This window comes from Bufo gargarizans, chromosome 5 (genome assembly GCF_014858855.1).
Source record: "Bufo gargarizans isolate SCDJY-AF-19 chromosome 5, ASM1485885v1, whole genome shotgun sequence".
NCBI classification, from domain to species: Eukaryota; Metazoa; Chordata; class Amphibia; order Anura; family Bufonidae; genus Bufo; species Bufo gargarizans.
The window spans coordinates 345,533,401-345,560,121 of NC_058084.1; the positions used below are offsets into that span (position 1 = coordinate 345,533,401).

The following is a 26,721-nucleotide window of genomic DNA, read 5'->3' on the forward strand; positions in this document are numbered from 1 at the left end:
ACTCTTTTCTCTGTGCAGAATGTGGGCATTCCACAAGCATTGCTCAAGAAGATCCCTGAAGATCTTCTTGTAGTACTTATTTTGCTGTTTCCGCATTGCTGGGTAGAATGTAATTGCTTGGTTGGGTCTGTCGACACCTCCCGTGGTTTTATTGTAGTCTATCACTACTTGTGGCTCCATGACTTCTTTCCCACCTTTCGCGTGTACCATAACAGTCAAGGTATTATGAACAGTACTCATTAGGAACACATCTTTTTTGTCATGCCAACGCAGTGCCATCATCTTGCCTTTCTGCCAGGCAACCATTTCTCCAGTTTTCAGCTTCTTCTTGCCAAACATTGATGGCATGTCACAGCTGTTAGCCCTAACTGTTCCATAGGCACCGATTTTTTTTTTTTTTTTTTTTTTTTTTTTTTTTTTTAGAAGAAACTCATAAAGTTCAGGAGATGTATAAAAGTTGTCAGTTACACAATAGCCCTGATTTAGCAATGGTTCAATGAGTGTGAGGACGGAAGATGTTGACATTCCATAGTCGCTGTACTTTGGATTGAATTTTGTGCCTTTTCCAGTGTATAAAACTGAATTCCAAATGTAGCCAGTTGACTATTCGCAGAGCATATAGGATTTTATGCCAAATCGTGCCCTCTTTGATGCAATGTACTGCATCCAACTGAGCCGTCCCTTGTAGGCCATTAGACTTTCATCTATGCTGTTGTCTCTTTCTGACACATGCGTGGGTCTGTTGGAAATTCTTTGCAATCATTTGATATATTTGCCAAATTTTCTTTAGTTTTGGTGCAGGATGAGTAGTTTCCTCAAATTCTTCATTGTTTTGTGAAGTGAAAACATTTCATAATCAGGGAAAATCTGTACTCTGACATGATGGTGCCAAAAAATGGAGTTGCAAGTCATTTATTAGTGGTCCAATACCGTTTCTGCAACTATTTTCCCACCTTTTCCTGAAGTATTATTTCCAAATGTCATCTTTGGTCACTGGTTCCCAGTTTCTGCTTCTTGAAAACTTGTGTCACAGAGTAGCGGATTGTTGCTCTTTGTACCGGTTTGTCTCCGTAACAATTTTTTCAATTACCTCATCGGTCAGAAATAATTGTAGGTATGCCAAAGTGTTGTTGTGCTCAACATCTACTTTGATACCAGGTGTTCCAGTAAACGGGAATCTTGGGGGTGCTGCCTGACCCGTACCACCGTCATTAGGGCACCAGGTTCGCACATCGCTGAGCTCAGGTGCAGATTCGTCACTGCCACTTGTCTGATCAGCGCCGAAGAGGAATTTCCCCATGAATCGCTATCGCTCAATTCAGCGAGTACTTCTAAGTCACTGTCGCTGTCATTTATCTGGTCTACAACTTCTTTTGCACTCAATTGACGCTTTTTTGAAGCCATGGATGAAAAATTTCAAGACAGAAATTACAGAAAATGGGCAGGCAGGGCACTGGAAAATGATCCCTAGGGACAAATCTTGGGTGATTTGGTTTGATACAGTGTAATCCTCACAGAATACACTGTATCACTGTGTGTACTGTATGTCAGTTTATTGATTTGAATTTCCCCCCTCAGTTCTGCCTTATGCGGTTCAGATGTCAGTATGAATGGTCCACACCTGTTCCGCCAGGGAGGTTAATAAGGCCATGAGAGGGATTGGTAACAGGGAGAAGTGGAGGAGAAGCTAGTCCAGCCCCTTGGTGCTCCAAGCACCTCATTTGCTTAATTATATAAGTAAAGATTATGCTGCAATTGCACGTCTGTTTACAGCAATAGAGGGCTCATTTTAATTTGCCATGATCAACCCTACAAGGCAGAATACCTGGTATAATAGAGTTGACCATGGTGAAAGATGCTCTTTAAGATCCAGAAGCCAATATAACATTGTGAGTTAAAAGGGTTCCCTGGGCTACAGACATTGTGTACAGAGCAGAAGCTCCCTGGCCACTACACAACCACTGGTAGCCACAGAGGTAAAAAAGCTGATTATGGGTGTATAGGATGTCTGACCTGCACCTGTCTGGTATTGATGACCTATCCTGAGGATAGGTCAACAATAACTGTAGCCTTTATAGGGGTTTTGCGGTTCCTAAATATTGAGGTTGTATCCTCAGAATAGTCCAACATGGTTGGACTCTGCCAACCAACATGTCAGTATGTGTCTAGTATGTTGCTTAATACTATTCAAGTTTAGTGGGACTGGCCTGCAATACCGGGTATCGCCAAACTTGTGTGTGAGGCAGCATGACTGTATAAACAACCCATGCCGACCAATCTGTTTCTTATTATAAACTGAAAGTGTTGCAAAGGGAAATCCTCTCTAGGGCACCATACTATAGGAAGTCTGAAGAGTCCACCACCTACTCGCACTAGTGACCCCTTTTCAACATAGAGCAGAAATGTGTTGTGCAGAAGCTTTGAAGGAGTTGGCCCAAGATTTTTAACTTCTCTGGAATCCACAGGATAATACGTTTCTGATCGGTGGGGGTCCAACTGATGGGATCCCCTGCCAGTCATGAGAGTGGGGTTCCTGAGTCCCCTGTGTGAATACAGCTGCGGTCATGAGTGATACGTTTCAGTCCCAATTAATTAATTGATTTATTCTCCTACACAGTAACAGTCGACATGCCTCCAAATAAAGTCACAGCTGGGATCTTGGGCCATTTTTTTTAAAGACTTGAGTTATGAGGATATATTTTTTATTTTTTTCCAGCCATATGACTATAGGGTTAATTTAGAAGCACAAGAACGTAAGAAGCTCACAAAATAGAAACCATATTTACAGCTTCCATCTGCTGCACAGTTTAACACAGGGGTGATGCTGCTGGCTCACAGGGTGACATTAAGAGTCCGCTGTGTGACTGTGATGACAAGAGCAAACACAAATACTGCCGCTGATTGCATCCGCATTTTTTGTCTTAAATGTACCCAATACTTTTGTACAATCTCCTGACAAATACCTTGGTCCAGCAGTTGGCACCCCCACTAATGTTTATGAAATGTTATGCAATTTTTAACTTCTTTTTTACCCACTAAATTGATTTTTAGGGTGTACAGTATTGATGACCTATCCTCAGGATAGGTTAACAATATTAGATCAGTGGGGGTCCGACTCGAGTGAGCGCTGCAGCCTTTTACTAGGCTGGTGACATCCCGTTCATCAATCACTTGACCTATATGCAGCTTAGTCTCATTCAAGTGAATGAGCCTGGGCTGCAGTACCAAGCACAGCCACTATACGGCACTGTGCTTAATATGCTGCAAGGAGGCCACAGCGCTTACCAGAGTGCTGCAACCCCTTCAAACATCTCATCACCCTTTAACCCCTAAACGGGGATCGGGCCTTCACTGCAGGGGGGCCACTACCTCTTGGAAAAGTTGTGGTGTGGTTAGCTGCTGACCCTTGGGGTCAGAGACACCGTTGCCAAGCCCCAAGGGATCAGGCAATCCTTATAGTCAGGAAACAGACAGAGGTAAGGGCAGGCAGCACTGGGTCAGAACGGTGAACAGGCATGGTATTAACCTACAACAAGGCAGCTCTGTCACTTAAGACAGCTATAGTAACCACTTGTACCACGTCCAGAGTAAACCAAAAACAAAACAAGTGGAATATTGTATCAAAAGATATATTATTTATTATAGAATATAAAAAATGGGGAACAACGGAATGTTGTAATACAGTACACGGAGAAGCACAGAGTGAGTCAATTCAAAAAGACACCATGAAATAGCGCAAAATAATGCGCATTCGGGTACGGTCAATTGTGAGGCAAAGCTAGGGCTCTGGGCAGCCAATGAAACACTAAATGTGCTGTTAACCTAATTACAGGTATGGCACAACCAGTACCACAAACAATTTATAACCCAGAGTCGTAGCTACATACACTCGATGTAAACAGCACCATCAACCCCATATAGTCATATTAATGACAAACCTGGGGTGAAAAATTAGATGTAAATAATGCAATTTTATACATAGGTGGTACCATAGGTGTACGCCTAAGTGCATGGGACCCGGCAAAGACCGTGCAGGGGAACCATACACAATAGTCAAGCTAAATGCAGACCGTACCTGAGGTCATGGTGAAGATGGAAATGACAGACCCTGGCGCTGGACCTCGACGCGCGTTTCACCTCACGGCTTCGTCAGGAGGTACTAACTAATGTGTGGGCAGGGTATATATAGGGAATGTAGGGGGAAGGGGCAATGGACTGCAATTACCTACATTCGGCGCATCTGAGAACCACACAAACGGGCGCAGGAGGCTCCATGATAGGCGGCGTCATCACTCTGCGCGTCCACATCCGCACACCGCGCATGCGCGGCGAAAGTAGCAGACGTGTCGGAGCGCATCGTGATGAGGCCGCCCAGCGCATGCGCGCCCCGCGACCCCCGTGGAACGCAGATGGACCGCAATCTGTGTCTCCCACAGAGGTAAAGGGATAAAGCTGGATCGCATAATTGCCAAAATATGGTTGAAAGTCCACCTGTCACGTTGTCACCGGGCCCCATGCACAAAAGGACTAATATATAAATGGAAAAAGATTACAAGACATAATACCTGACAGCAATAAAAGTAGCTGGTAACTCAATGTGACTCTACGTGTATATTCATATTCACCAGTAGTAGTGTAAATTTAAGAAACATGCGGATCCATATAAATAGGACCATAATAGTGCGGGCTGAAGAGGTGCCGCTATCATTCATACATCGTAATGATGTTTATAAGCATATTGTGAACAAATGCGTGGCAATAAAACCACATAAATGACCACTATCGTGGCCATACAATAAATATATAATACTATGTATCAAGAAAAGAAGAAAAAGAAAAGAAAAAGAGTGAAGGATCTTGTCAGATAAGGTTATTGTAGTTAATGGGGTATATACAATCATCAATGCACATAGATGAAAGAGTTTTTTGCAGAAATATGTGCTATCAGTACCAATGGAGCCATAGTGTACCCCATGTACATAATGATGCAATCTCTCCATTAATAGAATAACCATGTGAAACTGCACAGTACGTGCAATAAGACAATTATTTCAATAAAAAACAGTCATTTGCTGGTATTCCTTAGGATAAAATTGTATGGTGTAAACCCACTGTGATGGTGGTGGGGGCGCGCGGGGCGGTCCCCCGGGCAACAGAAGGTAGCCCGCGGGGTCGACACGGGCGCACCCAACCAACCATCCAGCAGAAAACAAAAAGTGCATAAACAAAGTCCTAGGTTGAGAAGGGGTGATCGGGTGGCACCACCGGCGGAAGAGGCCGCCGGCGGGGACAGCCGAGACACCCCCCCTCCCCCCATCTGCCAAGGTAAAAGACAGTGACCAGGGCAATATAAACAGTGACAGTAAGGACACAAGGCGATCAAAACGGCACCGCAGGCGTCGTTAGGAACCGTATACGAGGCCAAGCGGAGCCCACACAGATCCACAAGATGAGAACAGGGCCACAATGGACGGAATCCTGCCCATATGTCAACGACAATTCGATTGTCGGACAGGGACTCCCCAAAGGTGACATCGTATCAAAATAAGGACCTAATATTAGGTAATCGATGTCATATGATTATGTTGCTAGAAGGTCTTGGCAGACGTCCTCTCCTGTGGTGGTCCTGTCATCCTAATAGGTAATTCTATCCATCGTCCTCAGTGCCCCACAGGAATGAATAACGTGATCTCGAAAAGAAAAATAATAATACCAATATTATAAACAATACAGTGTAATAAAAAAGACAAAAATAATAATATATACCCTGCAATAAAATTTGCGCAATATTCATAGAAAGGAAGAAAAACTGATGGCTTCATTGAGGCCATATGGGGTGACGGTGTCGAGGTTGACAATCCACCGGGTCTCTCTACGAAGTAGAGCCATTTTAATATTGCCACCTCTAGACCCTAGGTGAATTCTGTCAATACCTCTCACCGTCAACCCCCCTGGATCGGACCCGTGGAACCTGCGAAAGTGTCGTGGAACCGCCTGCAGTGACTCCCATTCCTTCTCTGGGATTTCTGCCGCTGCTCGGATCTTACAAGCGTGTTCCAAGATCCGTATCTTCAGAGCTCTCTTTGTCATACCGACATAAGAGAGGTTGCATGGGCATGTGAGGAGGTATATCACAGCCACAGTATTACAATTGATATAATGTACGATCTTAAAGTCTTTACGACCAGAGGAGTCACTGAAGGCGGTGGAACGGATCATAAACCTACAGGCGGCACATGCTCCACAAGAAAACGACCCCCATTTGGGACCTTTACTGCCGAAGATACTCCCCTTGGGTGAGGGGACATAATGGCTCTTAGTAAGAATGTCACGTAAGTTACGTGACCGCCTCCACGTGATCTGAGGATATGTGGGGAGACATACCGCCAGATCACCATCAGTGTGGAGGACCGGCCAATGTCTCCTCAGGACATTCTGAATGTACCTCCATTTCGAGTTAAAGGGGGTAATAAATCTTACACATGTATCCCGATTATTCCTTTTATCAACTCTACTTACCAACAGGGAGTCTCTGGATGTTTTTTTAGCTCTTTCATAGCCCCGTTGTATGGTGTCATGCTGGTACCCTCTTTCGAGGAATCGTTGTGTCAGCACATCAGCTTGTTGTTTGAACTGCTTATCATTTGAGCAGATCCTGCGAGTTCTGAGAAACTGCCCTGTCGGTATTGCCCGGATCGTATTGGGATGGTGAGCAGAGGAGGCGTGGAGAAGGGCATTGACGGCAGTGGACTTTCTGAAAAGATCGGTGGACAGGTAACCATCAGATCCCTTAATGATCATTATATCCAGAAATTCGACATTGCTGAGACTATATTTCCAGGTAAGTCTGATGTTTCGTGTATTCTGGTTGAGACGAGCCAGGAAGTTTTCTAAGGCCGGAATAGTGTCCTGCCACAGAAAAAACACATCGTCTATATACCTAGACCATAGGAGTGCGGCATCATATCCTGGTGTTTCTTGTGAACAGGCATGGCTCTGGTCAGACGGCAGAGAGCCGGAATCTAGGCCATCGATATTATGAACCTTGGAAAACTCCTTTAATCCCCGCACTCTATGCTGAGCCCCACTGTTCAGTTCTTTGCCAGGTGTAAATTTGCAAAAGGATCGAAGTGCTGCTTTATAAAATGTAGAATACTTTTTGTGGGACAGCCCCCTTAAAGGGATTCGGTCACCTTGATTTTGGACTATTATCTGCAGTACTACTTGAGTAGGAGTTATTTATTATACTGAAATATGCTTATATTAGCAGTATATCAGGCGGAGATGGCGGAGCAACGGTTAGTTGCTCCACTATCTGCGACTTTGCCCTGCTCACCCCAGGTCTAAAATTGTGGGCGTGGGACTGAAGGGGACGGGCCAGGAGGCGTAGAAAAAGGTCTAAATGTAAGCCAGCAAGGAAGCTGTCGCTGCCTGTGCCTCTTCATAACTTCGGTGGATCCACCACCGGCTATGGGCTTAAAACGTCGGTCTTAATAAATATGCCCCAAAGTGTCCAGATTGTGAATTTCCTACTGAACCTTGTTCCTCCTCTGTCAGCGCTCATAGCGGTGTTGAAACACAGTCTACACTGCTGTGCCGCATTAACGTAATGAAGAGGACTCCAGTAGGCATGCACAGCAGTACTGTCAGTGTATTTCAGCACAGCTTAGAGCACTGACAGCAGGGGGAAATGGAGGGCAGCAGGAAAATAAAAAAATTAATGGACTCGAGACGGTGGCGACAGGTTCCCTTTAGCAAATAATATTGCTTAATACTCTGTGCAAATACATGGTTTATAGATGGATGCTACAATTTGGGAAATGTAATATGAACATGGCCAAACTTTGCGCCATTTTCATTGCCGTATACAGTAACCATACTTATGTTCTCCATGAGACAACAATTCTGAGTTCTGTTTTCCTTATCTCTGTGCCATTCCTTTATCATTCCTGTTATAAGCTTTTGAATAAATTGACAACTGAGTGTTTCCAGTTTGGGGGGGGGGGGGGGGGGTCCCTACTAACTTATTATGGCAATGTTCAATCAATACTGAATGTGTCAAACTGTATAGGGACAAACCCATTTGACAAAGAGCATGGTGACACCTAGTCAGTTTATTCTTACATTTCTAGCGGGAATAACGGAGGACTGGTTCAACGCAGAATTTTCAGAAAAGAAATGTCTGGAGTACTGATGGATCCTCTGTAATTTGTATGCCAAATGCGTTACTGTAATTCTGTAATCGCATGAAATAAATCCAGTTCTTCCTTCCTCTCTTTGAGTGCCCCCAGCAGATTACAAGTCTCCTTTTCTCATTTTACTGTGTTGTCCTGTACACTTATTTTATAACCTGGATGGAAAAATAATTTGTAGGAAGAATACGCTTTTGTTTCCACCTCGCTGATACAGATGATAATCAGTAGAAACAAATCACTGTGGTTAGACGAAGCCGTGGAGTAGTGGAAAATATCTCAATTTGTTCCAATGGAGTGTAGCCCAGCTGTAGCATTCATTCACTTTTGTGCTCTGTTTGCAGTGTTTATATGCATTTCAGGATTGTATTTCCTTAGTCGGGGTAGGCGTAATATAAACTGCAAGAGGTGCAGGGGAAATTAAAAGAGCCAAGAAAGTTTGGACAACGGCAGTCTTAATAATGGCAGATTATTTATTCTATTGTTGTATGAAAACCTATACCGTCTGAGAGGAAGGAAGTTTCTCCCCTGATCATGTGGGTTTTCTCTTCGTGTTCTGTTCACCTCTCTTATACTGACTGGTTACTACATCTTTTATAGCTTTGCACATGCATTGTTAAATATTCATTTATTTATCAAACGTTGATTTGGATAGGCAGTAAGTATTAAAGGGGTATTCTGGTTATAGCAAGTTATTCCCTATCTGCAGCATAATGGATAACTGTTGGATCGGTGGGAATCCCAGCAGTAGGACCTCCACCAGTCTCTAATCTATTGGTCTGGGGTTTTCCTAGAATACAATATTGATGGTCTATCCTCATGCTAGGTCATCAATATCAGATCAGTGGGGCTATGACTCCTGACACCCCACAGATCATCTTTTGGAAGAAGCTATGGTACTCCTTTGGGCGCTGCAGCCTCTTCCTAGGCCATGTGACGTCACGTTCGTCAGACACATGGCCTATGTGATGCTCAGTCCCATTCAGATGAATAGACCTGGACTGCAATACCAGTCACAGCCCCTTTATACAATGTACAGCACTGTGCTCAGTTTACTGAGAGATGGCAGAGCGCTGTGGTCCTTTCAGCTGATTGATGGGATGCCAGGTGTCGTACACCCACAGATCTGATATTGATGATCTACCCTGAGGAAGGGTCATCAAGATTATACTCAGGGGTGAAGCTGTAGTGGAAGCAGGAGAACCGGCTGCTAAGGGGCTCGAACTCAGAAGAAGCAGCCCACCCAGGAGGAAGACTAAAAGATTTTATTGTCAGAGCCCCTTCAATAGTATTCTACAATAACACTATGTGACATGACATATAGTATATACGTGTAGGAAGCGGACGGAGTGGCTGCAGGGGTGAAGGTTGCATGAGAGGATGGGGTTGTGAAGAAGTTGCTGGGAGGATGAGGGGGTTAAAAAATGTGCTGTGGGGCCCAGTCATTTCTAGTTACGCCACTGATTGTACTCCTGAAAAAAAACCTTTTAAGACTGGGTTCACATCACGTTTTTCCCATTCGCTTAACTTCTACAAAAAAGTATACGTTAAACAGATTCCTTAGACTGATGCCATACAGTGGCTTCGTTTTTGTATCCTTCCAGGTCCGCACTTCCGTTCCGCCAAAAAATAGAACATGTCCTATTCTTGTCTGCAATTGCGGACAAGAACAGGCATATTCTATTAGTGCCGGCAATGTGCTTTCCGTGTTTCGCGGCTCTGTGGATCCGCAAAACATGTTGCGGACGTGTGAATGGAGCCTTAGTCGCATATTGAGAAGTTGCGTTCGTATCATCTTAAGTTCCTGATAACCTGTCCATTTTAAATGGGCCCTTGTTGTAACAAATGTAAAGCACAGAAAGCTCTAACATTGTCTAATGGTTCCAATAGAAATCAGATTAAATGTATATGCATCCAGATCTTTTATTTCTCTGCAGAACCTGTGGACTCTTTTAGCTTGCCTATGCAAACAGATCTGTGTTGCAGTAGTGGCAAATTTTCACTGCGACTGAAATAAATTGTATCTGGACATAATTACCGTATTTATTTTTTACAGCAATAAATAAAATTTATTCTGTTGCTTTGGAGATAAAACCCCCCAACAGTGATATATTTGCTTGTGGCCGTCTACGTACATAAGACAGTATTAGGGCAAGTTCAAATCTGGAGCATATATATTTTGTTCAAAAATTGTTTTTGCTGCAGATACTCAGGAACCTCGGATCCCTACTGACCCTCCGTCGTTCCCTGAGCTAGGAGCTGGGTAGACAGCCCGTTCCTCCTGGACATGGAGAAACAGGAGTCTAACTTGGCCAAGCTACAAGGGGAAACAGAAACAACTTATGGCAGTGACAGGCAAATGCAACCAACACAACACTCACCTGCCACAGACAACAAAACCTGGAACCCATGTGCAAGTGCTGCTGTTCAGAACACAAACGAACACAGCACACACCAGACATCACACAGGAACCCAGGACCATAAGTTGCAATAATAAGGAAACCCCACACACACCTACATAACACCGTGTAACATAGTTTTATGACCAGAAGGGTGGCCCCCACTGGCAGATGGTAAAATAACCAGGAGGATGTCTCCAGCAAGCATGGCTGAAGCACCCTCTCTGACTACTGCCTAACACTAAGGCTATATAGGGCCAAGTAGCCACACCCACAGTCAGACACACCCAGGGTTCACACAGAAAGAAGGGAGTTAACCCTTCCTACACCAGGCAGGGTAGTGAAGCCACACAAAGGGAAAAGCACACAAACACACTCACCTGTTACCGCTGGCAACGGCATGCGTGGCAACCGTGTCCTGAAGAACAGCCAGCAGGCCGAGACACTGCCACCACATGCACACAACACCAGACGTTGCCGCGGACAACCGCAAGTGAAGGGAGGTGTCTAAGTGCATACAAACATGACCTTGTGCACAACAAACAGACAAAGGAAGTGCACACAAACACACGTTGCCAAGGGCAACCGCACACATGCCTGTTGTCCGCGGCAACCGCACCTGAGGCAAACCACTAAGTGCCCCCAGCTGCGGTTGACACAACACCAAACCGCGGGCAACTGCATGCGGCTCCCAAGGAGTCACGACCATGACCAAGGGTCGTGACAGCTGAAATCGGCAGTGGAGATCTGAGCCATAAATGAATGTGATGCAGAATTCAAATCCGCACTGCAGGGCAGTTTACGCTGTGGATTTTTTATGCAGAACCCAAAAAATCAGCATTCACTCCAGCCTCACTACTCTTGCCCGCATCCTCCACCAATTGTGGGGATTCGCTCTGGTGGTTAGAATAAGTGGGCGCAGTACAGAGGCAAAATACAAATTCGTAATTCAAACTTCAGTGTTTATTTACACATGATGCCAAAAACAAAACGTGTTACTTCACACCCAATGGCAAGTTAAAGGGGTTGTCCGAGTTATATCAATATATGTTAAGGTGGCTTATAACAGTATTAAAAACACATTTGTAATTTACTCACTATTTATTCTGCCGTGTTTCACCACGGCCGATGTGGGTCACGTGACCCTTGACGTCATCCACCACGCTCCGGTGGTGACGTCTCGTGTACAGGCTTCTCTCTGCCTTAGGGAGTGGCCGGGCTCTGTACACAAAACGTCAGAGCCTTGTGTGCTCGCCCCCCCTCTCTCTCTCCTTTGGCTGCCTCGGCTTCTTACCAGTGCCAGCAGCCATGCAGAAAGATTCAATGGTCTGCCCGTTCCCCTGCCTCTGCATCTGGCGATCTTTACCAGTGCCGACAGCCTCAGCAAGTTACCATTTCCATACTCCACCGGCCATCAGAAACGAAACCACCCCCAGGAACATCACAAAGTAAATAATTGTCTGTCATATAGCTTAGATACATATAGCTGTTATGTAGCTTAGATACATATAGCTGTCATATAGCAATGGGTCAGGAAGATCTTCTGTCTGTGTGAGTTAGGAGATAATCATGTGTTTGTTTGTTTTGTGTTTTTTTTGTCAAAGTTAGGATGTGCAGAGCAGGGTGAGGGGAAGGGCAGATTATTCACGCCCACAAATATTCATGTGAGAGAGCTCAGTCATTGTTGTTACACACCCCCACAGCTTTGCTGCAGCATGTAAACAAAGCAATAATAACAACACAATGCAAAGGTGTAATTATGGGTTAAGAAATCAATGTATATGTATGTCCTGATGAGTTTTATAAGGTGTTTTCTTAGTTTTTTTTCGTTTTTTTTCCTCCATAAATCGGATAACCCCTTTAATATAACAAAAGTCACCTTGGTGGCCGTTCTGCCTCAAAGTCCAAATACAGGCTTTAGGTGGCCTGTTTCCCTGACACACTGGTCTCTGCTCTCCAGCCCAGCACAGGCCTCAGATCCCACATGGCTGAGCCCAGCTGCCTTTTTAAGAACAGCCAGGTGCTGACAAAACCTGGACTGGCACTTAAAGTCCGGTATTTGACTTCACCTGGCTAGAAAATCAGCCCAGCAGCACATGCTGGGAGGAAAATACCTGTTTTCCCAGACCAAACCTCTCGCTGTGTCACTTACCCCCCTTTATTCAATCCTGAGGCCTCACACGCCAGACAGTGTACCCGGGACAGAACATCCGCGTTTCCCTGTATTCGGCCTGCCCTGTGTTCCACCAAAAACTTAAAGTTTTGTAGGAAGAGAAACCATCGGGTGACCCGGGCATTTCTGTCCTTTTGTCTGGCTCATCCACTTGAGAGGGGTGTGGTCAGTCACCAGGTGGAATTTTCTCCCCAAAAAATAATAGTGGAGAGACTCAAGTGCCCCCTTGATAGCCAGGCACTCTCCCTCCACTATACTAAATGGGATGCTCCTCCCCTTTGACATCCTGAAACAGTACAGCACCGAGGCCTACTTCGGAGGCATCGATCTGTACTATAAACTCCCTTTTGAAGTCGGGCGTCACCAAAACCGGGGAATCGCACAGGGCTGACTTCAAAGCGGAGATGGCCTCTTTCGCCCGATCATCCCAGTAAACCATCACTGACTTGTGTGCCTTTTAAGAGCCCTGTCAATGGCGCGGCCACCATAGCAAAGTGGGGAACAAACCTCATGTAATAGCCCACCATTCCCAGGAATGACTTTACTTGCCTAGTGGTGACAGGTCGGGCCAATTTAGTATTGCCTCTATTTTGTTCACTTGCGGGTTTGATGACTCTGCGCCCAATGACACACCCAAAGTACTTAGTCTTCTCTAACCCTATTGCACATTTTTTTGGGTTAGCGGTTAGTCCCGCTTCCGAAGGGAGTCCACTACAGCCTGCACTTTGGGTAGGTGATTTTCCTAGTCTGTACTGTGGATGACAATATCGTCCAGGTAAGCCAAAGCGTACCAATGATGTGGATGCCGCACAATGTCCATAAGCCGCTGAAAAGTGGCGTGGGCACTATGCAGACCATAGGATAGCACATTGTACTGATCCAGCCCTTCAGATATGATGAAGGCAGTTTTCTCTTTGGCAGCCTCCTTTAAGGGCACCTGTCAGTACCCTTTCATGAGTTCCAAAACATAAAAATACTGCAGATTAGCCTCCATGAGTGCCTTCACAACAGCCTCCATTTTGTCGTGGGGCACTGGTTGTAATACAGCTGGTTAAATGTACGACACAACCGGGAAAAAGGCAGAACCCAAAAATATTGGCGGTCACGGCAGCCTCACTGCTCTTGCCCGCATCCTCCACCAATTGTGGGGATTTGCTCTGGTAGTTAGGATAAGCGGGTGCAGTACAGAGGCAAAATACAAGTTTGTAATTCAAACTTCAGTGTTTATTCACACATGATGCCAAAAAGAAAACATCACTTTTGAATTGTAGGTGTTACTTCACACCCAATGGAAAGTTAATATTACAAAAGTCACCTTGGTGGCAGTTCTGCTTCAAAGTCCAAATACAGGCTTTAGGCGGCCTGTTCCCCTGACACACAGGTCTCCTCTGTCCAGCCCAGCACAGGTCTCAGATCCCAGCATACAGACATGGCTTCTGAGCCCAGCTGCTTATTTAAGAACAGCCAGGTGCTGCCAAAACGGCACTTAAAATCCGGTATTTGACCTCACCTGGCTGGAAATCAGCCCAGCAGCACATGCTGGGAGGAAAATACCTGTTTTCCCAGACCAAACCTCTCACTGTGTCACAAATGCTACAGATTTGCAGCAGCAAATCTGTTGCGTATCCACCATGTGCAATACTCTAATAGTACAAGTGTGGCATACACATTACATACAAGCAGGTAGTACCTTTGGCACAGATTTCTGCAGCCCCGTTTTCATCTTTGAAATTCATGGCCGGAAGTTACTGGTTTCTTCTCCTCAGTGACGTACCGGGTCCCTTGCAGGCAAGCAAAGCTTCCCCTTCCGCTGCTCAGGGAGCCCGGTGACGTCACTGGCAGCAAATGAATCGAGGTAAATATTGATGAGGGGCGGAGTTACAGCGGCTGGCCGTCAACCCGCTCAGCCCCGCCCCTCCAGTCCAGTGAGCTTCAGAATGAATTGAGGTGAATATTGATGAGGGGGCGGAGTTACAGCGGCTGGCCGACGCCCCGCCCCTCCAGTCCAGTGAGCTTCAGAATGAATTGAGGTGAATATTGATGAGGGGCGGAGTTACAGCGGAGCAGAGAGACGGCTGTAACCACCTGATGCTGTGCTGCCCCAGGACCCAAAGGGCAGTGCAGCCGGAAGTCAGGTAAAGATAAACAGATATATAAACAATGAGTGGGGGACCATTGGAGCCACATAGAAGTGGCAAAATAGCTGAAAATGTATGGAGGCCTTTACTTAGATGTACATTGTGAGTAAACATGTTTTTTTTTTAAAAAAAAACATGTGGTCCCTGACAACCCCTTTAAGGTTAGTTCCACCCAGGCCGCAACTTTGTTTGTGGTTGAAGTCAGGGAAGCTGGGTTTTAAGCATAATTACTTCAGCTTTTCTAGCTCATGGGTCCATAAAGGTGTTGTGCAGGAATGAATGTTTTTTGGCAAACCCCAACACTAGGCTAACACCTGATTGGGCGCTTTCAATAGCAGGCCGGGAGTGGAACGAGCCTCCGTAGTGTCACCCGCAATGCTAGGGAGGCTCGTTCTCGTCGCTGCCTGCTATTGGCTTCCCCCCCCCCCCCATCACCAGATGTTTTTATCTGCGTGATGGGGAAATACAGAGGCAGGCCAGGAGGAGAAAGGAGCAGGGAGTTAGCGTCGGAAAGCAGGTACGTAAGCTTCCCTTTAAGACAGATCTGGTCTGTTAGGGGGAGTTGTAAAAATAGCATTATTACCCTCTTTAGGACCTATGACGTATATGTACGTCATAAGTCCGTCCCCTAAACACGGCGCCCGCTCGCACGTACAGCGGGGGCCATAGCTGCAGGTTTTCAGCTTTTTTAAATAGCAGAGACCCGCGGCACATGTATGCGATAAGCCATAAGACTGCATATATTTTACCCTTTAGATGCCATGGTCAAATGTTCCTACGGCATCTGATCAGCCTGGAAGCGGAAGTCTTGCGCTTCCGCTCCGGTAACAGCGTTTCCCGGCTGAGATGGGGGAACCTGTTGCATCGCTGAAATAGACCAAAGCCTCAAACAGGCTTCGGTGACTATTTCAGGAATATACCAATACAGGCCACTAGGTGGCAGCATTGTATTGTTCTATTCCAAATAATGTGTTCAATGTTGGCTATGTAGCCTTCAATGAACACAATTGGCAATCTAATGATTGACAATTAGTCATCCAAGGTGACTTAAAAAAAGGGGGAAAAAAGTTTTTACAAATATAAAAAAAAATAAGTTCAAATCAACCCCCTTTCCTTTTAAAATAAAAATACTTAACAAAAAAAAATATAAACATCAAATGCCCATGCAATTAGAATATAACCATAATAATGGCGTAACGGGGTAAAAAAATTAAAAACTGCCAATTTGCCATTTTTTGTCCCTTCAACTACCCAATAATTTTTTTTTATAAAAAATAATCAAAAAGTCGCACACACTTCAAATTGGTATCGCTGAAAAGAACAGATTGTCCCGCAAAAAAGAGCTGTCACACAGCTCCGTACACATAAATATTTTTCCTCAAAGGTTTAAAAAAAATATTCTGTATTAAAACGCAAGAAAAATTATACATGGGTGGTATCGTTGTAACCGTACTGACCTGTAGAATGAGAATTGTGGTTTTTTTTTCCCAATTCTACCCAGTTTGGAATTTCTTTTCCACTTCCTACTACATTGTATGCAACCATAAATGGTGCCATTAGAAAGTACAACTTGTCCCACAAAAATAAGCCCTCTTAAGGCTATGTGAATGGAAAAATAAAAAGTTGGGACTATGGGAAGGCGGGGAGTGAAAAACGAAAACGCCAAAATGGAAAATCTTAGGGTCCTGAAGGGGTTACTAAATCCTTGTAAAAACCTTAACTCTGCAGATTTTGTGGCAGGAATTTTTGCGACTGAAAATCGGTCTCATTCATTTGGATGAGGCTTGCAGAAATCATGTACGTGCTGCCGAGATCAGATGAATGGAACTGATTTTCAGTCTCAGAAACTTCTGCAACAAAATCTGCCATGTGTGAAGGCATTCTTAGGGCATGCATAGAACTATATTTGGGATCTTTATCGCATGGATTCCCAATCGGGTGGTATTTTTATAGCAGTTTGCGCCTTTAATTTTTTCATATGAATCTGCTTGTAAAAACTATTGCAGCACTCTCCGAACGCTGATGCTGTATTTCAGATGGAGTTCTGCCTAAGGCTACTTTCACACTAGCGTTCGGCTGTCCGCTTGTGAGCTCCGTTTGAAGGGGCTCACAAGCGGACCCGAACGCTTCCGTCCAGCCCTGATGCAGTCTGAATGGACGCGGATCCGCTCAGAATGCATCAGTCTGGCGGCGTTCAGCCTCCGCTCAGCAGGCAGACACCTGAACGCTGCTTGCAGCGTTCAGGTGTCCGCCTGGCCGTGCGGAGGCGTGCGGATCCGTCCAGACTTACAATGTAAGTCAATGGGGACGAATCCGTTTGAAGATGCCACACTATGGCTCAATCTTCAAACGGATCCGTCCACCATTGACTTTCAATGTAAAAGTCTGGACGGATCCGCTCAGGCTACTTTCACACTTAGAAAATTTTATACAATATAATGCAGACGGATCCGTTCTGAACGGAGCCACCGTCTGCATTATATGAGCGGATCCGTTCAGAACGGCTCCGCTCTGAACGCTAGTGTGAAAGTAGCCTTAGAAGCCCAACCCAGCTGGACACAAGATGGTTCCTAATACCAAATGCACATGCTTATGCAGGCATGAGGCCTCAGACAAATGTTTATGCACAATCTGAATTAATTGGGGGAAGGATCAGAAGCAATGTCAGAGAATATTATTTTACTGAAAGACTAATAGATGGTTGGAACAAACTATTAACAGATGTGGTTGTGAAATCAACAGTAAGTGAAATCAACCACCAGATAAACTCATGTATACTAAGAAAAGAATATCAAGATAAAGGCGGACTTGATGGACCTTGACTCTTCTGACCTCATTCTGTATGTTTCTATTACATGAATGGCCAAATGTCACAACATAGGCTTACAATAAAAAAAACTGAAAACAATATCAGAACTTCGGAATCCTATTCACTATAATGGAGCCTGATGAGTGTCTGCCGTTTTTCTGGACAAATTGCTGCTGCATGCAGCTGTATTTGTAACCTGCAGTGGAGGCTCCTGCCAGAACAATTTTTTTCAGAGCAGAATATTCACATGTAAAGAATAATGGAGGAAATTGGGAAAAAATTTAAATAAAATAAAAAATATATTTAAAGGGGAGTGTGTCAGCTCCTTAACTCATCTAAACCTGCTCAAGTCACACTGTAGGTCACATACAGTTCACAAATGGTACCTTTTTCCCCCATTCCCCCTGCAATAGCTACTGTGGGCAGTGGCATCAATGAACGGATTGCACATGCTCTGCTTGCTGTCGTGAAAGAGGAGAACCAGAAGAAGCGGAGCAAGAGCAGTTGGCCATGGTAGGTATTGTAGGGCACATGCCCGACTGATGGGCGCAGGAACGAGATTTTAAGAGATGAGGACAGTGACATCAGGAGGATACTGGGATGGCTTACAGCAAGACATGGGAAGAGTTATCGTTAAGTAACGCTGGCATGTGAACTGTATATGTGTCCTACAGTGCGACAGTTTTATGAGTTAAAGGGGTTATCCATATAGATTATTTTTACCCCGGCACACGCGTAGCTGCTAATCCCCGCACGGCTGGCGCTGCATCTCTGTGTGGGTGACACTAGGGAAACTCGTCCCCGTTGCGGCCTGCTATTGGCTGCTCCCCCCATTGCTGCATGTTTTGATCCACGCAATGGGGAGATGCAGCTGGGGCCATGCGGAGGTCAGGAGCAATGCAGGTGCCGGAGAGCGGGATAAGTACAATCTGTGTGAGGGGCCCGGGCATTGGGGGGGGGGGGGGGGGGGGCATGTTATATAGTTTGGATAACCCCTTTTAAAGGGGGTTCTCTGGGAATTAACAAAATGAAAATACTTAAATATTACTTTATTATAAATAAATTCCCAAATACCTTACATTAGTTATAATGGCTCGTTTTTTGTCTAGGGAGCGATCATTAGGAAAAACAAAATGGCCGCTGTCCTATTAGTACACACAAAACCTGTCCTAATCACACAGGAGGACAAGTTACTTTACACTGAGGTAAAGAGCTGCCTCATCCTCCTCTCTGCTCTGCTTGTCAGGAATTATCATCCTCAATACAGTTTAATATAGTCATCAGCTGATTCTTTGTAGGAATGGAGTTTATGAGCAGATGTGGCTAATGAGCAGCAGCACTTGTATGCAGTCTCTATTATCACAGTCTGTCCTGTCCATCCTCTCTGTACTTCATGTCTCCTCATGAACTCCATTCCTACAGAGATTCAGTTGAAGATCTCATCTGTATTCAGGATCATAATCCATGACAAGTAGGAGAGGAGGATGAGGCAGCTCTTTACCTCAGTGTGAAGTAACTTGTCCTCCTGTGTGATTAGGACAGGTTCTGTGTGGACTAATAGGACAGCGGACATTTTGTTTCTCCTAATCATTGCTCCCTAGACAAAACAAGCCATTATAACTAATGAAAGGTATTCAGGAATATATTTTATAATGAAGTAATATTTACATATTTTCATTTTCTTAATTTCCAGAGAACCCCTTTAAGTAGCTGACAGACTTCCTTTAAGAATGCCTAACCATTCTAATTTTCGTTTTAATTAACAATGAGTACTGTGGTGTGGTCCAGGGGAATGTTTAAAAGTCTGGATTCCTGTGGATTATGGGGATTTTGGGTTCTATCCTGGATCTTGTACAATTACATTGACCATATATGGTACAAACAATTTGAGTAAATATTTGCAGCGACAACTTAAAACATGCAGACTATCAGAACTTGGGGTAATATTAACCAAAGGAACCACGGAGATAAACCAGGTATTTTCTGTTGTAATGAACAACACATGGAAATACTTTTAGTAAATTGGACTCCAACTGGGAATTTGTTTTCTGTAGCAAAACTGTTCAGAAATTAGTGGCGGCTCCTTGAACATGTGCGTCTGAAGTACAATGTGTTTGTTTGAATTATTGCTAAACTTTTGATCTTAAGAGTAGAAGAAATTCTTGTGATAATTGAGAATCCATTTGATTTGAAGGATTTTTACAGCCAGGAAATGTTGTCTTGATGGTCTTGTAAATGTAGGTGTAATGGAGATTAGATCTCTGTATTTATTATGGAGCAAAATGCATTAAAGGGCTTGTCCGGGAATACCTAACTTTTAACTGATGCCTGCAGCTGCTACTGAAAAATTCATACTTGCCTGCTCCTCGTTTCTCCAGTCTTGTCCATGGCTCCCACATGTCCAACTTCCAGCCCGTAGCATATATAATTCCTCCCGAGCATGGTCACCTGCTCTGCTACAGCCAACCACTGGCTTCAGCTGTGAAGGTGAAGTGTCTCTTGTGGACATGTCATCGCTGAAGCCAGTCACTGGCTGCAGCAGAGCCAATTTTACTACCTTATATAGTGCTCTGCAGCGCTTTTACAGACATTACCATCACACTGTCACTAATGGGGCTCACAATCTAAGTTCCCCATCAGTATGTCTTTGGAGTGTGGGAGGAAACCTGAGTACCCATAGGAAACCCACCCATATGCATCTGTTTTCAGTGTGGAGAGGGGTATAAACTGCTGCCTGACACCGCTGGTGGCTGCACAGTACTTGGCCCGGTGATTAGCATTGTTGAAAGTGTAGTCTGTATACTACGTATTGTACAGTAGTCTAATGTAAGAAAGCCTAATACTGCCCACATATTAGGTAGCCGACAGCGGTCTCTTCCCCCCCCCCCCCCCCCCCCCCATACACATGCATGTGCTGTTCAGTCCTTATCTTCCCGGACTTATGCTGCTGAGGAGAGACCTAAAATGGTTGACTAGTCCCACCAAAATTGCCAGGTTTACTCAACATTCATCTAACATGTGTTGCAGCCAAGGGCATTTTTAAAGCTAAAATGATCGGCGATGACACTGATCACAGACTTTTAACCCCACAGATGCGGATGTCAGTTAACCACAGATTCTGAGTGGTCAATTGCATGTTTGTCATTAATGATACTGGAATCTATCTGAAAGTAGTCCACCCAAAGATGGTTCAGGTGTTAGCACTGGTGCCCTGCAGCACAGGACAACTTCCTCCCACACTCCAAAGACATACTGATAGGGAACTTGGATTGTGAGCTCCACTGGAGACAGCAAATGATGATGATTTCTGTAAAGCGCTGTGGAATATGTCAGCGCTATATACGTTAAATCATTCCTTTTAAATAAATAACTTGAAGAGTACAAGATTGATATACTTTTTCCTATGGTGGGAGTAATTTTACTTCCTCCTGTCCCTAGAAATGTGTATGTCATTTTACTTAGGATTTTCTTAGAAATCATCCTGGAGCAAATTCACATTTTGCCTTTTTATTGTAAATGTGCCCACTAACTGTGGAGCTTTTTGCCTGATTGTCTATATGTATGTTGCATTCAGTAGCCCTAAATTTGTCAGGTGTATGTATAACGTGCGTTTTGATGTGGACATTTTTACAGAACTTTTCATAAGCACAGTGGGGCAGATTTACTAATCCTAATAGATGGTGTAAGCTTAGACAAGACATGTAGACCTGCACTAGATTTATCACAGAGGCTCAGGCTGGATCATAAATGTGGTGCAGGGATAGACGTGTTTATCTAATTCAACTATAGCTTACTTTGAGAATTGTATGATAGAATTGCGGCACAGTGGTGGCGCTAAATGTTACATATCAGCCCATGCCCCCTTTTTGAAGAAGCCACACACCTTTTCTGGTAAGCTATGCCCCTTGTCAAACTAGGTGCAGTTAATTTTTCAAGCACTAGATGAAAATTTTGGTACAGTTTCTGACAGTGTGCACGTACAGTAACAATATTAAATGTGGGCCTATGCATCTACATAGCTTAGTCACATCAGGAACCCCCTAAAACATAAAAAGCCCTTCACCAAAGCACAAAAGACTTGTTTAAGTCCACCCCAGAAGAACATTCTCTATCCTTCAGGTTATACAGCCTTTCCTGATATTCGAGGAAGCAATTCATGTCCAGGTTTCTGCCTAAACTGCCAGCCCTTCATCTGCTGGGGTTCTGGACTGAGTTCTGGAGAGAGTGCAAAATGATCACTGAAAATTAAATAAACCCTCCAGACATAATTTAAAAAAAATTCCATATATAAAAAAAGCCTAGCCAGAAAGCCTAAAAAATAGAGGTGTGCTCAAAAAGCACTGTGTGAACCTTTAAATACACTAAACCTGGTCTAAAAACCATGGCTCCCAAACTGTGTTTCTCTGTCTGTATCTATCAAATATACATTAAGTGATTTTCACATAAGTGTGTGGTTCGTGTAGTGACTATTCATTGTTCTTCACTAACCTCCTTGTCCTCAGGTCAGACAGGAAATATGGGTCACAGATTAATTGGCCCTGGCTCCACAGTCCGCTTCACCTTTGTTTGCTGAACACTGGATGTTAGTGTGCTATCAGGCCATTTTGCCAGCAGATGTTGTTTGCTCCTCCTGTACAGTTCTCCTGGGTTAATAAAAAGGCCACTGGTCCCACATCTGCTTCCTCCAGCCATGCCAACCTTTGTTTTTTACGAGTTGACTGTGCAGATAGCATTGTGTAACCACAAGTGGCTGATTACCATCAGTGCCGACACTTCTGAAAACTTCTGAGTTTAGGTGTTAAAAAAAAAACTTCCAAAAAAGCAGGTGAGACTATTTTCTGTAGTTCAAAGGTCTTCTCTTCTGAAAAGTTTGTAAAGAGATGGTTCATCCAAAAATGTCAGCTTACTGCCATATGGATCAATCAAGTGGACCTTCAGTATGCATCCTATGAGAAAGGATGAGAGAAGGGTTAATTTTTTTTATAACTATAATGAACCATGGAAAACCATACCCAGTATAGTTCATTGTGCCAAATGACAAACTGCTGCCCTGCGTGAAGTTGTGACAAATAGCTATGTTTGCACAGGTTTTGTAAAGTAATCCTCTCAAGTTGTCTGGTTGTAAATTAGGAATGTAGAGCGACCCGTGGAGCATAATGGATCAGTGATAATTATAGAGGAGTAATTTATCATACCTTTTGTGGCAGAACTCTAGCAGAACAAAAATGGCATGGCAGTGTTGTGCAACTATGTGCAACTTTTTGTGTAAAAGAGGGCCTGGTTAGCTATGTTTATTACATCTATGAGGGATTTATCAACTTACAGGCAGGGGACAGTACATGTGAAAGACCTGTACTATTCCTGACCGTAAGAGTTGCTCCAAGTGTCCACCGTCGTGTGAACCGAGCCCATGTTGTCCACCACGTGACATTACAAAACGGCGAGATAAGCTGCCGTGTATGGGGACTCTGGAGAGATACTGAAGCTGTAAGGGTAGGTTCACACCTCCTTTTAATTGATCCGGCAGAGAAAAACCTGCCAGAGTCCACCAGATCTGCTGAACCACATTGACTATAATGGTATTTGGCCGCTGTCTGGGTTTCGTCCGGACATATAAACGCTGCATGCACCGGTTTTTGACTGTCCGAAAACCAGCACTTATGCAGGGAACCTTCTGAATCCTATTAGTCAATGGGGTGGGACAGTTAAACAGAGGTGTGAACCTACCGTTATCTGAACAGTCGATCACCCGACAGCTACTGAATTTGTATGGCCAGTTTTAGAAGGTAAAAATAATGGTACTTTTAGTGAGGCCCCCCCCATGTAGTAGCGTTTTCGTCCAATATCAAGAACGTTCCCAGCTGCTTAGGTGTAGCCAGGATCGATATTAAATTCACAAGTAAAGGCCATACAAATTGTTTACACCTTCTACCAAAAAATTTAATGTAGATGGATGAGTTCAGCAGAGCCCTTACAGTGTAATATAATCCTAAAATAGGGGTGTTAATATTTGTCACCAGTAGTGCATATACTGTAAGTAAATGGTAGATGGAGGTGTATGTTATATGGGCCTTTGGATGACAAGTCACAGTGTGCCACCTGTCTACTTTGAATGTATAAAGTGGAGCTCCAGCACCAATTGAAGTGTAATCCAAGACTCATTATGGATCCAGGGTATGTTCAAACCCATGTGGAATCTTCTACAACAATCAAAAATGGATCCAGCAAGTAGGGAAAATTCATGCTTTATTCCAAATGCATTAAAAGACGTACAGCCTTATGCCCTCTGACGCGTTTCGATCGATAGTGCGATCTCATGTTGTCTATGATTAAGATCGAGGTATCGATTGAAACGTGTCAGATGGCATAAGGCTGTGTGTATTTTAATGCATTTGGAATAAAGCATGAATTTTTATTACTCGCTGGATCCATTTTAATTTGCTGTACAAGCCACCTGTCTACTACATCCTGTATAGATCTCTCCCTACTATAAGGTGCCATGGAAAATGTAAAGCTACCCCATCATAAGTTTTACTTCTGCTGTTTGCATTGTCCCTTCTGTGTGGCATTACCTTTTGCATTTTTTCTTGTGCTGGGACATTGCTACATTATACCTGTACTGTGGCATAATATGTGCATTATACTTGCATGTGACTATCTCTATACTGTGACTTTACTGTGCACATTATTCCACTATTACATCACCATGTACATTATCCCTGTTCTGTGACATTGTGTGCCTGCCGCTGTGCATTGGGGAGACAAATCAAGCTGTTCTGCGCATGTTGCTGAGGCCCAGTTTTTCTGTGGGGCCTAATGGTTACATGTTACACCGGTGTAGGTTAATCCTTATTGGCCATTTATAATACTGCTGAGTTATTTCATCTTATTTTTTTTTCTTTCCTCTTCTAGGTAATAGTCAGAGGAGGTGGACACATCCTACCATATGACCAGCCTGAAAGATCATTTGTGTTGATTGACAGGTTTATAAGTAACTGTAAGGCCTTGAATTGTGAGAACGTTTTCTGATGCGATAACAATACCGTAGGTCAACTTATGTTAATGGCAAAAAGAAAAGGATTTGCTCTTGGTCAATATTAATAAAATCCTTTTGTAAGAACAAAGTGTCTTTTTTGTTTTATTGTAGGTAGTGTGGCAATGTGAATAGTGATGGGTGCAGTAAATTCCCGGGGAAGCATGAAAAAGGGGTGTTTGCACCAGGAGCGTGTCACCAAGGGGCCCGGCCTTGGTGGAGTAAAGGCCCTAGATATAGATGGACACCAAGCTACTTGGCTTAGCTGGCTCCAGCTAGTCCGGGGCGGACTTTTACTGGGAACAGGCAATGTGTTGGGTGGGTGCCTGTTCCCCATGCTCCAGTCCGGGATTTTGGAATATGCCCATGTCCAGGGATGGTATTTAATCCTGTTGCTGGACTTGGGTGTGGCTCCCAGTCTTGGGAAGGAGACAGAGTCTTTGGGAAACACAGTCCTGTTGGAGGCTCTGGAAGAGTTGTCTCAGCTGGGCTGTCTGAGGGGCCACGGGGCTAGGTGCTAGCCGGATTGTTGGGGGAAGCTTGGGCGCAAGTGCTCACAAGGCCGGAGTCGGGAGGACTACTGGACCACACTCCGCCATAAAGGCACTGGACTTCAGACCGTGTGTGAACGGTGCTCTGTACAGCCAGGAGGCTGATGGACATTGGGCTGGGAAAGCCACGTGTTATGACCGTGTGTGAACGGTCCTTTAGGTGAGTCAGGGATTTATGTTTATATGTTTAGGTAGAGCCCAGACAGGCAGATTTTCATTTTGTACCGTGTTTGTTGGTGCTAGTGTGAAAAATAAATGCACTGTTTGGACAATCAACACGGTTGTCAGCGAGAATTCTGTGACTGAGACCCTGGAAATAGAGCTAAACCCCCACAGTAGGGATGAGCGAATCGACTTCAGATGAAGCATTTGCATAAAACTTTGTTCCAATACTGTACGGAACAGGAGCTTTGCACAGTATTAAAATGTATTGGCTCCGATGAGCCGAAGTTATTGCTTTGTGAAGTTTCTCGAGACTTCACGTAATAACTTCATAAATTTAATTTATACTGTAAAAAACCATTTCCCGAACACGGGTTCGGTTCCAAGTGAAGAAATACCTTCAGCTCATCGGAGACGATACATTCTAATACTGTACAGAGCTCCTGCTCCGTACAATATTGGAACAAAGTTTTATACAAATCGACTTCGGATGATTTATCCGAAGTCTATTAGCTCATCCCTAATTATAGGAGAATACAAGATATGTACAGTAAGACCTCATGCACACAACAGTATTTTTTCACGGTCCGCAAAACGGGGTTCCGTTGTTCCGTGATCCGTGTCCGTTTTTTCTTCCATGTGTCTTCCTTGATTTTTGGAGGATCACTAGACCAGAAAAGTAAAAAAAAAATCGAAGTCAAGTTTGCCTTGAAAATTATAGGAAAGAACAGACACGGATCACGGACGCGGATGACAATCTTGTGTGCCTCCGTGTTTTTTCACGGACCCATTGACTTGAATGGGTCCGCGAACCGTTGTCCGTAAAAAAAAATAGGACAGGTCCTATTTTTTTGACGGACAGGAAACACGAATCACGGACGCGGATGACCAACGGTGCATTTTTTCGAGTTTTTAACTGACCCATTGAAAGTCAATGGGTCTGCAGAAAATCACAGAAAATGGAACAGCGGACACGGATGCACACAACGGTCGTGTGCATGAGGCCTAAATCTTAGAAGAGGTTGTCCAGAGGTAAAAATAATTTAACCTATGGTGTATGCACTTTTATACAAAATAACCACTTTCTGAACCGGGCTTTGGGTACTTTGACCACTTGTGCGTGAGCCTGCTGGTGTGTTCTTCAGAGCTGTACAAGGGGGTTTATTCTCACCCATGCAGCTGTATTGTAAGTTAAACCTGATACCTGCAAGTATTTTCTTGGACTCCAATGGATGGATATCTGGCCTGGCTATATTTTCTTGT

At 44.2% G+C, this 26,721-nt stretch overlaps 1 protein-coding gene across 5 annotated transcripts in view; it reads left to right on the forward strand.

The window, feature by feature from the left end:
• Window positions 1-24,832, forward strand: part of CPVL (carboxypeptidase vitellogenic like) — a 112,816-nt gene extending 87,984 nt beyond the window's left edge. For all 5 annotated transcript variants that reach the window (XM_044294678.1, XM_044294679.1, XM_044294680.1 and 2 more), the window contains one exon: window positions 24,625-24,832. In XM_044294678.1, coding sequence (XP_044150613.1) covers window positions 24,625-24,741 — 117 coding nt within the window. In that variant the 3' untranslated portion in view covers window positions 24,742-24,832. The remainder of the gene's footprint in view (window positions 1-24,624) is intronic.
• The last annotated feature ends 1,889 nt before the right edge of the window (window positions 24,833-26,721 follow it).